The 15,556-nt window shown below is 41.5% G+C and overlaps 1 protein-coding gene across 1 annotated transcript in view; it reads right to left on the bottom strand.

The window, feature by feature from the left end:
- The window catches only part of LOC138592473 (glypican-6-like), a 101,521-nt gene extending 86,332 nt beyond the window's left edge, over positions 1 to 15,189 (bottom strand). Inside the window, exon 1 of the mRNA XM_069663289.1 lies at positions 15,039 to 15,189. Within this exon, the coding sequence (XP_069519390.1) occupies positions 15,039 to 15,189 (151 nt within the window). The remainder of the gene's footprint in view (positions 1 to 15,038) is intronic.
- Between the last annotated feature and the right edge of the window lie 367 nt (positions 15,190 to 15,556).

Genomic DNA, 15,556 nt, shown 5'->3' with positions numbered 1-15,556 from the left:
CATCATATTTTTTGACAGTTCTTCAGAAACAAAACCTCGGGACAGCTGAGGCCCATTAAGCCATAAATAAGTTAGTCAGACGTCTTGTTAACTGAGCTGTAGCTTCTCTTCCTACTATAAAACATGCTCTCTCTCTAGAATATTTAAAGTGAAGTGAGTCCAAGTATTTGAACATTTAAGTCACCTTAGCCAAGGTATGATACTGTTCTAATGTACTGCCTTATTTGTGTGATGACAATTGATAGCAAAGATGTTTTTGACCAATTAACTACCTTCATGTGGTCATTTACAGGATTCAGTGCTGTTTTAACCGCTTATTTTCATCAGTCATCTCGATGATTTGGGATTTATCTACCTATTTCAGCAAAGCAACCTACAAATTAGTGCAAAAAAGCCATTTAATACCAAGTTTATTCAATAAAACTCCACTCTGTGTTCTTAAAAGGCTTGATTAAGGTTGCTTAGGTACGTTCAACACATTCTTATTGCAAGCCATCTAATACCAGAGATGTGGACTCGAGTCATGGTGACTTGGACTCGAGTCGACTCGAGTCACTGCTTTGATGACTTGTGACTTGTGCGTGTTCAAGTTTGAATGTTAGCTGTTCAATAAAAAAATATAAAATTCAATGTAATCAAGTTTCTGTCTAACTATCAAGCATGTATGCAGCTCAAACTGGGAATCATGATTGGACGACTCAAAAAGCTCCCTGGTATGTGACTGTCATGATTGGATGACAGTCAAAGACCGCTGCTACCTGATGTTTTTTCCCCATTAAGAAGCCTCATCAGTCGTTCTCATTACTACTCACTACAGTGTCAGACCAGACCATCATGGCGTCTGTGCCAGGAGTCATCACTGTTGGATTAAAAAAATGTCACATGTGAAGGAAAAAATCAAACTGCTGAATGTACGACCTGCTCATCGAAGGTTTCTGACAGCCAGACTACAACATCAAACTTTGTTTGTCATTTGAAGACTCATTCGGATCGCTAAGTGTGAGGGCTGATGTTAGCTAACATTAGTCAGATACAATCTGTCAACTAACGTTAGCCAGCGATGGTTTGTGGGCAGACTGAATTTCATTGACTGTAGCATTGATGGATTTGTTGGCTTTGTTAGTTGCTAGTCTAACATCCATTTTACTGATTGTTTATTGAACATTGAACAACTGTTAGTAGCCCGTCTAATAGACGGAATAACAGGTAAGATATAACATACTACAGTTAAGGACTCGATTTGACTCGCCCAAGAAAAAATGACTCGAGACTTACTTGAGACTTGGACCAGATGACTCGAGACTTACTTTGAACTTGAGCAAAGATGACTTGGTCACAACACTGTCAATACAGCGTCAATACAGACGCTTTGTACCCCTTTGCACCAAAAAAATGCACCATCCCACGGCCGTACTACCCATCCAGACATTATTTGTATCTACCACTTCACTAACAGCAGTTGCTCTGAGCTAATGTCTCAAATGCTGCGGATGGATTTGCTTTAAAAGCTGGTGCAGACGCTTAAGGGAACCTTCGGCCTGATGATAAAGCATTGGTGTTTGATGGTTGGGGAAGGAAAACAGGTTGATTAGTCGAGCACAGAATAAAGACTATCCAAGCATATCCAAGGTTAAGCTAATTTCCTGCCTCGCCAGATGGGCAACAGGCTCGGCTTTCAACCAATCCGACCTCCACCAACATATTGAGCTCATTTGAAATCTAAAACACAGCGTTGCTCATTTTTTGTATTGAAATAGACAGCTTCTACACAAGCTTTTCAAAGCCTCTAGCTCTTTGGCTTAAGCGATTCTCACTGTATGTTTGCCATGATACAGATGCTGTTGCAAAATCTTAGCTAAAGAGATTTAGTGCCTGCTTTAATGGCGACTGGAGCCAAAAGACATGATTGAAACCATAGTATTGACACAAACACACAGCAGGATACATTGCACAAATCAACGATGCTGGGACAGTTGCCTCGAGATGTTAGCATCATCAGGCACACTATAAGCGAGGGAAGAAAATGCACAACCAAATAAACAGTCTAGTCCGACTCTGACAAAGTGGGAGGATGTACTGTATTAATACATTAATATGCAGGTTATTTTCAGGCCTCATGAGCACCATGTCTCAGAATAAAACACTGTAAGGATCTCATTATATCAGACTGTAAACACACTACTTTTTCTCACTTGGTTCTGCTGCTTGTTAAAGAGGATGTTAAGCAGAGGTCGCTGTGAATCACACTCATCGTGTTCACATGCTTTTACAGATCCGAGGCATTTAAATGGTTTCAATGTAGAAGGTATTCTCCCGCTCTGTTTCACCCTTGACTCTACAGCACGATGATACATGACTGATGGATTGTCACACTTTGACATGAGAACTATATGTAAAAAAAGAGATAATATCCAGAGGAACTACAGTACATAAGAAGGGAATTCAGTGCATATGAACATCAGCACGGATCCTTCAATCTGTGTATCCACACAGTCTCTTCTTCACACTTTTAATAATGTCTCTAGAGGCTTTTTTTGTGTACAGAATTGCTAAGTTCCCAGCTCAAGTGAGAACTGGCATCAATCAAAAAGTGAATGACATTATTCCTATCACATTTTGGGTCATGTCAGAAGTCATAATGAAAGGCCCGCTCGTGTTTTAAACAACTGGGGGAAGCTGATACAGAGGAGCGTATGTCCTTGGGTGAATGAGGACAGGTTCAAGAGGAAATGAATTCTCACTGACATAAAACAGTCGACAATAAAAGCAGCGCGGTACAATGGTATGATGGTATTCTTCATCCTCAGGAGAGTCAGCGTGAAGGGAAAAAGGACAGGAATAAAGATGTTGGAACGGTTTCATACTCCTCGCAAATGTGTCAGTAATTCTTTTTTTTTTTCTCAATGTGTCAAAATATTCCCTGCAACATATCATGCGCGAGGCTGTATGCATGATAAAATAGCCAAGTGTTGACTCAACGGCGCACCGTTTCATATTGAAATATTTTCAAATGGAAGATTAAAAACATGCCTTTGAAGGGAGAAATATAAATGCAGAACTGGCCTCCGTCGCCCGCACAGGAAGGTGTTTAAAGAGGCTTTGAAGGAGCAGTTTTGGAGGGATGGGTTTTCTGCACAATACATTCTGTTTTCAAGTTTAATATCCCCTAAACTGGGCTTTTGGGAGCATTTGATTACAAAACTGTGCCTGAAGCTGCAAATGACACCATCTTCTTTGGGTTTAAAGATGGAAATTCGGGGTATTCTAATCCACAAGAAACCTATATGAGGATATACACCGATCAGCCATAACATTATGACTACCTGCCTAATATCATGTAGGTCCCCCTTTAGCCGCCAAAACATCCCTGACCAGTCGAGGCATGGACTCCACTAGACCTCTGAAGGTGCGCTGACGTATCTGGTACCGAGACCTTAGCAGCAGATCCTTTAAGTCCTGAAAGTTTCGAAGTGGGGCCTCCATGGATCGGACTTGTTTGTCCAGCACATCCCGCAGATGCTCGATCGGATTGAGATCGGATTGAGGGAATATCGTTTCCATGAACGGGTGTACTTGGTCTGCAACAATGTTTAGTTAGGTGGTATGTGTCAAAGTAACATCCATATGAATGGCAGCACCCAAGGTTTCCCAGCATCACACTGCCTCCGCCGGCTTGCCTTCTTCCCATAGTGCATCTTGGTACCATGCATTCCCCAGGTAAGTGATGCACACGTACCTGACCATCCACATGATGTAAAAGAAAACGTGATTCATCAGACCAGGCCGCCTTCTTCCATTGCTCCGTCCAGTTCTGATGCTCACATGCCCTTTGTAGGCGCTTTCAGCGGAGAACAGTGGTCAGCTTGGGCACTCTGACCAGTCTGCGGCTACACAGCCCCATATACAACAAACTGCGCTGCAGTGTGTTATCTTACACCTTTCTATCACAACCAGCATTAACTTGTTCACCTTTTTTAAGCTACAGCAGCTCTTCTGTTGAATATGACTGAAATTGATAGGATAAGTTGAGATTAATTTGTATGGATTGAAAACAAATAAACTTTCCTTGTCAAATTAACTTGTACTTAAATTAAGTTCTACTTAAATCCTTTAGTTTACTAACTTTTCATCAGTACACAAGCCCAGATGTCAACCATTTCTAGCTGTGAGGCTACAGCGCTAACTACTGCACCACGCAGCCACTTCATGTCACGTCTACTTGATCATATATTTATGTTTGGCTAAAGACAGAAACTATTATTTGCTCATACTTTTGACACATATACTTCATTTGAATTGAATATTTTTTGTCGGAAAACTTTATTAGTTTAGATGCATTAGCATTTCCACTGACTTGTACTTAAACTGACAATGAATTATTATTTACTATGACTTAGTAAGTGTAGCATCTGACAATCATTTAGCTTATATTAAATCACCATTAACTGATATTTGCATATGATTTCAAATAACTATATGTTTGTAGAGATGTTGTCTCTCTACTCCGACTCCATTCTCACATCTTAAGCTGCGAGTCGGATATCCTTTATCCAGAGCAGCAGAAGCCCCAAAAATATTGGTTTATCATTAAGTATTTTAATATTTCTGACAAGTTCAGAGAATTGTATTTATATTTTGAATTAAATTGTTGCAGTAAAGTTTTTCAAAAAGGAAAAATGCCGTATATTCTCAACCTACAGCTTCTCATACGTGACGAATTGCTGTTTTTTTTGTCATATGTGACAATACAGTGACTACTTTTCTAATTTGGATGGTTGGTTACATATAATATTTGAATATTTGACCTCAGGCTCCAGGAAGTTGTGATTTGCATTTTACGGACCAATCAATTTCAATCAAGCACATCATTTGTTTCACCCTTTATCACAATGTACAATGCGCTGATCCCCCATGTAAGAGAATACACAAAGACCAGTCTAATCCCTGAATAAATCTTTGCCAACAAGATAAATACCCGACCAAAAAGTACAATAAGTTTGACCTCCAGGGTAATAGCTGTGGAATATTCATGTGCCATACATACCCTTCTGCAAAGTGCACCAGAAGCACTACAGCTGAGATTAATGTATGGCTCTCCCCTAACACCATGTGCAGCACATTTCGGAATGACAAGCAGCACATAATCAGCACATGTAGCACTATGTCTGCCTTTGATATTTATTGGAGGAGCATGTAATAAAAAGGCCCGGTGGAGGCATGAGGAGACTAGTGTGGATATTCGATCCACGTGGGCAGCACGCCTGGAAGCCCCCGAGACCGAGACGAGAGCGGGCGAGCCACTCTCCTCTGCGACAAGTTGCTAAGTGGAGCATGGCAGAGAAAGCACTACAGGTAGCAGCTGGTGGCTGTGTGGAGACCTGCAGGGCCTGGAGACTTGAACCGATCATTACCTTTCAGGCAGTATTTACAGTTCAGTTTACCGACACTGGACATTATCAGCCCTGATCCTTTCTTACACTGTCCTCTAGCTGGAAGGCTGCTTAACTGAGAGGACACAACACTCAGCTGCTGAAACACTGAACCGTCCTCTGCGAAGGCAAACATCCTCTCCAGTTGCACATCACGTCTAGTCAGACGTTGTCAACAAGACAGGAGTTGCAGACGCAGAGCTAAAGATAGATCCAACGACAGCAGAGAGGCATTCATGGGGGCTTTGTTTCACGATGGGCTGAGTTTTGACAGGCAGATGAGGGGTCGGGGAAAAGTAGCAGATAAGCGTCACAGACCAAAAGCCACAATTTTGATCCTGGTGTCGATGAAGGAAAGCACATTGATCCTGAGGATTGTTTGTGTGAAAGACAGTGATGATCCGCGGGCGGATGGAAGAGAGACAGTGAAATATTGTCAGGCAGTAAACAATTCTGATAAATAAATAAAATATAAAAGACAGATATAAAGTAAGAGGCATGTGCCAAATACGTCTGTGTGACTGTTTCACACATACAAACAGGACTCTGATTTTGCAGGCGAGATAAAGTATGACAAACCTTTAGAGTAACACCATTAAACTACCTTTTAATTACATTTTAGGGAATAAAGAAGTCAATTTGGAGCTTGCAAATGAACAGAATAATGGCCAGTGCTGTAACTGGATTTGGTTGAGAGAGGGGCTGCAGTGGTTAGCAGCTAGAAGGTTCCTGGTTTTGACGTAGTGGGCCTTTCTGTGTGGAGTTTGCATGTTCTCCGCGTCCGTATGTGTGGGTTCTCTTGGGGGCTTCCTCCCACAGTCTAAAGTCATTATCTATTGGTTGATTGGTGACTCTGAAATTGCCTGTAGGTGTGAATGTGAGCGTGACTGGTTGTGTGTCTCTGAGTCACCCCTGCGGTATGTCTGCAGCCCCCCTGTGGGCCCTGAACAGGATAAGCGGTGTAGATAATACATGAATGGCTGGTTGAAAGAGATGATAATAAGATGAAACATATAAAGGGGTTCGACCTGCATGATATGAGAAACCTCTATGATGTGCGGTTACATTTAAGCGATATCACACGAGAGAGGGAGCGATGTTACACTGAATATCAGCAGTCTGCTGTGATTCGGTCACAGCAGTGAAATAAGAGTCTGCTGTGTGATTCAGAGGAACCAGCTTGATCAATGTAGACATACACGGTCTGCTGTAATGTTAATGAACAGTGTTCAGAATATGTGGCTGAGGTGGAGTGATACAAGGAGTGAAAAGTCCCAATGTTGTTCTCTGTATCGGCACTCATAAAAATGCCTTCTATCCAATCAGATTACTTGGTCGAAAATAACTGTTGTATATTGTTCAATGTTGCGATAATGATATTAAGTGCGATAATTAAAGACATATTGAAGTGGTCATATCAGCTATAACTCTTTGTTTTGCATGTTTTACACTATAGCGGCGTATGAAGCATGTACGTCTACAATCCAAAAAGCAGTCTTAATTGAAACCAATTAATCTAAGGGTAGCTTATAGCTAGCTTAGGCTTCAACAGTGTGAAAGCATGGCCATTATACCCAGGGCCCCATCCAATAGGTACATTTTTTGCATGCTGTGTGAGAAAGGATCATTACTTTAAATAGTTTTTCTCTCTGATTTTTATCATTGTGAAAAATTCTGGCTTTTGCGATAATGTAAGATGATGGTATTCTGTTCCTTTTACTCTGAAAGGTAACTATTTGACATGGTGCACCCTGCCTGCAAGGTTACTGATGAGTAAGACTGGCTGAGTGATATTGTTTTAAAATGGTGAAGTGATGCATCACAGCTGATTCAGACAACTCGCGTTGTTATAGTTTGAAATGCTTATTGCAGCAGCAGAACACAGCTTGTGTTTGGCGTCTGGGCTCCGACCTCATCACTCCTCGCACATTCATTCTACATGCAGAAATTTGAGGAGTGATGAGATAATATCTAGCCGGAGCCTGCAGGTGGATGCTGGGGGGGTTGTGGTGGGGCTGAAAGTAAGAGCGCGGTACTGGTGCAGGGCAGCGACGGCAACGACAGAGCAGAGGGAGAGACCGGAAATCTGGCAGCTTAAATAGAGCGCCAACCGGGAAGTGTTGTCAGGTGACTGTGGAAGTGACGCATGTCAATTATGAAGTGCAGCTCGAGTTGTCTGCCTGAACTCGGTCACCCCATTTGTGGTGAGTGTTTAGTTGTCCTACGTTGGAGACGGACCTTAAAGGTTTATCAACAGACGCAGAAGAAGTTGTCCCCGTGCTTTTACTTTACGCACATCCCGAAGGTATATTAAATTTATAGTTAACACTAAGACAATCCAGTGTTATATTAACAACCAGCGCTCTAATAACAATGAAATTGCAACATATTGCACAGCTCTATAAGGGGTTCTATTTTTGTAACAACTCAGGCATGTGTTTATGCCAGTGTCTTAAATGAGGGATAAAAAGCTGTTTCTCAGTGGCTCCAGGTTGGAATTTAATTCAGTTGTTGACAGAAACTAATAGATCGAAATAACATCTATTCAATCTCTTGTTGACAGCAGGAGCGCTCATTCTTTGACATTCAAATGATTCTCAAACCATTAAACAGCTATTGCCACGTCGTCTCGGGGGAATGGCTTCAATCCACATCCTTGTTTTTAACAGTGGGTCTATCTCAAATGAGTTTGACAAACATTCATTCTTCATGGCTGTTTGCAGCAGCGTTCCTTCAGTAACCTGCGTGACAGACGCCGCTTGTGAACTGTGTAATTAAAGCGCGTCAGGATAACTTAATTTGGTCAAGCTTCAATAAACCTGTGACTCTTTCATGTGCTTTTGTTTCCAGTTATTATGTATTCAGGAATTAAGAGTCAGAAGCAGGCTTTTAATATGAAAATAAAACAGAATAAACTAAAAATAGCTGAATAATGATTCGGTTATTCACATTACATGCACTGTGAATTAGCAGAGCAAACAGCATTGCTAATAACGGCTCAGCTGCCAACCGAAGTCCCTGCAGGTTTTAAATTGTTTAGGCTGTATTCACATTTCAGCAACCGGCAGAGTTATGAGCAGCACAGAGTCGGACATAAACCCCGCTGAAGGCCACAAACAGAATAAATAGAAAGTTTGGGTCACAGACAGGATTAAGGTTTAGAAAATATTACCCAGAAGCTACTTTTGGAGTTTAAAAAAAACAGTTACCCTGAAGAAATTTCTCTCCCCTTTCTAAAGAAACCCAAACATTATCTTCCTTTTGGGAGCTGAAGCAGAGCGTTGCTGCGGTGACAGACACACGGTGTGCGTCGCAGATGATGAGATAAACCTTCATCCGCGATATCGTGCTGTACTTAACAAATACATAGTGGTAAACAATTCACCAATTGTTTATTAAATACAACTGTTTCCATCATATTTATAGGGAAATATAATGAAGTTTAATCCACTGAAGGCTTAGTTCTCAATAACATGAAATATTCATGACTGCATACTGGGAGTGAAGTTAAAGTGTGGTATTATTTATTTAGAGTTTATCTGCTTTATCACGACTGTGTGGGTGTAGATGTCATTAGATTTGATTGACAGTGCTGACAATATGAGCAAACAACCTCAGCTGTCTTTAGATTTTGATTTAAATATTGCTACAAGTCTGACTGGAGCTTGGGAGTTACTGGCATCAGGAAAGAAAATACAGAAACCTCACGTGCACTGGCAGGGTGGAGGAGGAGGAGCCTAGTAGAGAGAGAGACACTGGATTGCTAACCCTTGTGTGGCTGAGATTCAATAAATCATCTAACTTTGTATATAGGTATACAAACTTTCATACGAGTTAGTGGCAAGTGATTAATAATAAGACCAGACACAGAAACAGGAAGAAACTTTGAGGCTAATACCAAGTGTAAGCTCGAAGAGATAAAAGTGAAATACTAAAACTAATAATAGACCACTTAAAATGGAACAAAAAACGGATAAAAGGCAAGTAAAACATTTGAAAATCAAACAATGAAAGTGTAATGACAATGGCAAAGTGGACCCAGAGTTAGTGTAAAAAAGGTAATTACGTGCCCTCCAGGGTGCCCTTAAAAAAGATAGTAACCAAATAAAGGGGGCCCAGTACGGTGCCCTTCCAGTGGAGAAAAACAAGATACAGTGCAATAACTGTTAACTTACTCATCCACTTAGGCTGCTAAGCTGGACGGCTTCATTGCAGTTTATAACTCTCTTCTGTTTACAAGTAATTTATCTATTTATTCAAAGCTAGCACAACTTTTTTGCAGGACAGCTGTGAGGAGATAGGAAATTTGGGGAGGAAAGAGTGGGGGATGACATGTACCATACGATCGGCAGACCGGGAGTCAAACCTGCGATCAGTGTGTCGGGACTGAAGCCTCTGTACATGGGGCACTTGCTCCACCAACTGAGCTAAACCAGCGCCCCAATCAAACACAACTTTATTTTTATATGCCTATAGCTAGAGATATAAACAGCTCCGGAAAAAAATTAAGAAACCACTCCAAATTTTCCTTAAATCAGCATCTCTCTCTCATGACCAGACCAATCCAGATCTGAACCCCATTGACAACCCCCTGAATGTAATCAAAAGAAAGATGGATGTTAACAAGCCATCGAACAAAGAGGAGCTGCTTGAATTCTTGTGCAAAGAGGCATAACGTCACCTAACAGCAATGTGACAGTTTTCCGAAATGCATGAAAGCTGTAATTAAAAACAAGGATTATTCTACCAAATATTGTGGGGGGGGAGGTATTATGCTAATTTCAAGCTACATATTTCACTCTGTGATACCTGTGGAGTAGCTTAGCATAATTTACAGCAAAAAAAACTTTTTCTCACACTGGTGCTCTGTGCAGGCCCTCATACAGCCTCTGCCTGAAACGACTCAGTCAGCTCTGTCCCTTTAAGAAACCTCGCCCCTACAAGCCCACTTTCGTCTGATTGGCCAGCACTTTGTGACGTCACAAAGTGCAGCATGTAGAAAAAAACTGAAACCTGGCTTTCACAGCAGCCTGCAGACTGAGCTGAGAAGCCTGGTGATTACTCCAACATACTTTTACCTACAGATTTGAAACTTCACCCACGTTTTGTCTGGACATCCAACATTGTAACATTATATCTAAAAATGTGGAAAAAGTGCAATGCAAATAAAATACCTACGTAATTGAGAATATTTTATTTGGATGTAGGGAGAAATGTTTTTTACAATAAAAAAAAAGTTACTTTAACATAAACACAAACCTATAAATAGCAGAACCATTAAAAAACATATTCTTGCAGTTGTGTCTTATTTTTTTCTGGAGCTGCATATATATATTTAGATTTTTTGTTGCTGCTGAACAGGATTGCAGCCAAACAAAGTTTCGTCTTACTATGCAATGACAATAAAGTGCCCTTTTATCTAACTGTCTAACATAGGATAATCTACAGGCTGCCTATCATTTACACCCTTGAGAAAGTTCTGTGGGCTGGTGCCAAACCACACGCAGCTGGTGTTTTCTTTTTGACTTCTGCCCTTCAGTCAGCCTGAACCTACACATGTGAAGTAAAAAAAAAACTCATGGAAAAAAGTGACTGTAGAAATGTTCGCCATCAAAAGGCCTTTGATGCTATTGTGATGGCTAGCATTAAAAAGGCATGTGCACCTGTTACACCTCTGCAAGCTAAACACTATAAAAGTATATATAACGTTAATGCAGAAAGTGTCCATGCAATTTAAAAACAGAACCAAAAAAAGTAAAATAAGTAATTTAAGTGATCACACATTCTTCTTCAAACTTTTTAACATGCTTTGACTGCTGTGTTGTTGCTGCTTCCGAGGCAGCCCTGAAACCATTTGCAGGACACGATGTTTCCTGCAGCTCTCAGAGGGAACACCCGCAGAGAGGAGCCATCACGAGGCCATTTTGGCATTCATGAGCATGATTGATGACACAGAGATGGAGGCAGCGTTTGAGAAATCCCCTCTGCAGCGAGAGAAAACGATGATTGTTTGGATGATTCTCCCCTGATGGTGCCCCCCTTCCCTCCCTCCCCCGCTGCTCAGTGGGGAACATTCACATTAAATTTCACAGCAGAATGCAGCCTAAAATACTAGTGCTAACATATAGTAAACAATAAATCCCCAAAGTGCAATTATTTGGAATTTTATCACAAAAATGTTGATGTTTGTTGCAGATAAAATGTAATCAAAAGCCCCGCTCGAAACTCCATTCTCATATTTATCTCCACACAGACAGGAAGGTCACGATAATCTGACAATGCATCACAGTAATACCTGCGTATGCTGCAGGGGCTAACAGAGTCGCCCGGCCATTCCCTCTGAATGCACTCCCATTTAGCCTTTTTAATCCTCTCCATCCCATTACATGACAGCACAGAACCTGTGCACATCACACGCTTCGGCAGAGATCATTTGCTTTGCCGTGCAGGCGGCTGTGGATCACATAAAATATCACCACCGTTATTTCTGTCCCATCTCCATCTGCATCTCCTGGCAGGGAGTAAACAGAGCCGGACGTCAAACGATAGTCTGACATGCTAAGAAGTTCCATTGAGTCTGCTCTATGACTCACTTTCCATATCTTCCCAGCCCAGAGTGAAACTGAGACAACACTGAGCGCAGGTTTCATCTTTAATTAATCAGAGCAACAGGAGGAAGAAGTGAAAAAAGGTAAATGTAATGAATTTGTTTACAGTTGATTTCTGCTGTGGAGTGCGGGGAGATGCTCCGGGTGCTTTTAGATGTGCAAACACTCAAAGGACCTGTAGAGCAATCCGCAAGTTCATGCTCCCGTGCTCTAAATGCCTCCACCTTGTAGCTGTTGACAGCTTCAAACCCGGCCTGGTCAGCGGGCAGAAGCATCGGCTTAGTCTTGTGGAATTACTGCACCGACTGAGCATTCAGGCTGCGGATCATAACAACATTTCTGTCATAACCCTGCAGTCATTTCACCTGACCTGGTTCTTTCTGTTTGACCACACAGCAGGAAAAGATACTAAGCTTTTGCAGTGGTTGAGCGGTAACACTGAGCACCATACAATCTCTTGTAAAGTGCTTAATATCATCCTAAAAACATGCAGAATGATCTTATTGTGACCGGTAACAAAATTAAATCTCAATAAACAGAAGTGTGATTAATAATGTAATAGTAGTCGTATTGGATTGACTTTAAAGAGACAACTTAATTAAAAAAAATGTTATATATGCAACTTGATAGGAGGATTTCTGTGTTTTCTGTCTCATTCGATGTCTAACACTGTCTCTAAAGGCGTCTAACATCAAAAGCAAGCAAGCGCACACACGTCTGTCTCTGCAACTTGATGTCTTAACGCTCTGCATACATCAGATATCAAGAATTCTCCCAGCAAAGCGCAGTAATCTAACACGAACACACAGTATGCGGAAGCAGCCGGAGCGCCTTTGTAGATTCTGACCGCTAACATGAAGGCTGACGTTTTCTGTAAATCATCAGAGTTAATAGAGTGACGGCAGCTGCGAGGCTGACAGAAACAATAAGCTACACAAGGAGCTTAAGAGCCACTCTGCACCGAGTCCCACAAGGACCGACTAATCCACAAGTAGTGGAATATTAACTGCAAAGTAATGTCATCGCTGGAGATGCTCTCGGGCTGCCACATGGATGCTCTTAACCCCTGCAGTGCCGCCTCCTTGACAGCTTGTAGTACAAACCTGCTGCATGGAAATGATTAATAAAAAGGCTGCACAAAGGCGGTAACTGTACGGTAATTCTTTTTTGATTGGGGACTTAACCGACAGAGTGGACTTTATTAGAGAATATATGCTGGTTTCAATGGTCTCAATGGAAGATTACACTACATTTCATTATGATTGTAGCTTATGTGATTAAATATTACTAATAAAAAAAGGAAATAGTTCATAAAAGTAAACATCCCTGCTATGAAATAATACATTTTAAGCAGTAAATATGTATTTTTTGTGTTGGTAACTTTTTTCAAAGGTGGCATCCTTTTTAATTAACTTTTAATTAAAGGTATAGCCTCTCTAACTTCAGCCACCGTTTGTCTCAGCTCGAATGTTGTTTGCATGAGCGAGAGGCAATAAGTGGCGAGCCTTGAAGGGCATGCCCATCAGCGTGTGAATTTGCTGAGGTGTTGATAATGCCTTGTCTATCCAGCAGACATGGAAGGTTATGACTCATTCAAAGAGCAGATCAAAAAGACGCTCATTCAGGGTGACATCATCCGGAGATGAGAGAGATTGAATTTTGCTCTCATTTGGGAGACGAGTTGTGATGTCAGGGACATGGATCCAAAGGATTTAATCAGTTAGTTATTCAACCCCGTTCTGAACAGGTGCGCCTGTTATCAAATATGCAGCCTTTTACTTTGTGCCAGATTCCAGGGTTTATAAAGGGGAACTGCTGGCCCGGGAGCAGAACAATGACGGCCTGGAGAGACAACTCGGCTGGGTATAACACATTTCAGTCCTGTTTAGATGCAAAGATACTTACATAATAAGCAAATATAAGATAAAGACTACTCACTGCTCATGTGAAATCACAGAATACAACTTTTGTAAGATCATATTCACACAGAAATTCCTTAAGATTTAACACTTTAATTACTTAACTTTAAATTAGTCTCTATTAAAAAACATGTTTCTTGACATCTAATTAGCATAAATTAATATATTAAACTTATATACATTCATAACTTTTGCTTTGGTTTTCATGTAAGCAAGCAGGTAATCCATCTAAACATTATTATCCCTGTACCTGTTATAAGCTCGTGTCTTTTTATAGGCTTTAGTCACATGACCCAAGAGCATACAGGCATGACTCTATTAATTAAGTTATTAAATAAGGTATTTGAACTAATTGCTCCAAAGGGAAAGGGTTGTAATTATGCAGAATACGTGACTCATCCTGCCTATGAACCGCAACTGAAGCAGCTCCACTTCACCTTATCACCTCCTTTTTCTCTTTAAACCTGCACAGTGGACCATTCATTATCTCTGCTTGGTTAGCACAGCCTGAGACCTCTACTGGACACATGCAGACACATCTCACCACAGCTGCTGCTGCTGCTGCTGCTGCCTGGGGGACTCTTTGCACAATCACGAAGTTATTAATGCCGGCTGAGGGGATATATTGTTATCACAGCGTGAATTGGGCTCTTGTAAACTGATAGCCTCCAGATTGTGTGCTATGGCGTTGTAAATTAGTCTGTCACTTCACTGAGGCAAGCTGTGGGATGTAGGAGGCTGCACACACAGCCAGGTCCTAAGGATTATTTTAGTAATGGAGTAAATCCCTTGTGTGTAAACTTTATCTAGTTGACTGAAAGCAACTTTTACAGGTGGTTATATCTGACGCAGTACAAGGTGCACCTGCTGTATCTAAGTACGTATATTTGATGCAAAGTCATTCCTATATGAATCTCTTTAAATATAACATGCAAGTGAATATTTTAGGATTTTTAACTTTTCCACCCTTAGCTTAGCATTAAACCCAGACGTGCTTCTATCACAAAAGTCAGTCTATATTCACGACTCTAATCACAATTCTCGTGAGTGTGACTGACAGGTGTCATTGAGTCAAACCTTACCTGGGATCTCCTGTAGAGGAACATGTGCGAAGCTGAAGCCTCTCCCGGTGCAAGCCTCCCTCACCTCGCTGCAATTCCGCGCTTTAAAATCAGCCCTGGCTGCAACAGACAGCACAGAAAAAGTGCAAATGATAGTCTGTAGTCTGAGCATTGTTCACGTGTGAAAATATCCTGATTCTCTGCAGGATCCCGCGTGCTGCTGAAACTCCCCTGCAGCAGATCTGCAGGTACTTAAAGACCGGGCGGTTAATGGTTGCAACTCAACTATTAGAGTCTACCAACACATTTCCAAAAGCAAGACGTGGGTCTAATGCAAGCGACAGTAAGAAGGGAAAGTCCCCCGGTGCAGCAGAAAAAACGACAGTGAGTATGGAGGTGCCACATAAATCCAGGCAGCGCGTTTCTCAGCGTGTTGACTCAACTTCTGTCAGACGAAGCTCCTGGTCGCTGTGTTGGAGTAGAAATGCAGTGTGGAGAGGAGCGCGCTGTTCAGATCAGATATACAGGCGAGGCAGAGC

The sequence above is a fragment of the Semicossyphus pulcher genome, unplaced genomic scaffold (genome assembly GCF_022749685.1).
Source record: "Semicossyphus pulcher isolate SPU_LCO1_2020_fin unplaced genomic scaffold, fSemPul1.0.p SCAF_15, whole genome shotgun sequence".
Classification (NCBI taxonomy): Eukaryota; Metazoa; Chordata; class Actinopteri; order Labriformes; family Labridae; genus Semicossyphus; species Semicossyphus pulcher.
The sequence above is the reverse complement of the archived record's forward strand: the minus strand, read 5'-3'. Positions and strand labels throughout refer to the sequence as shown.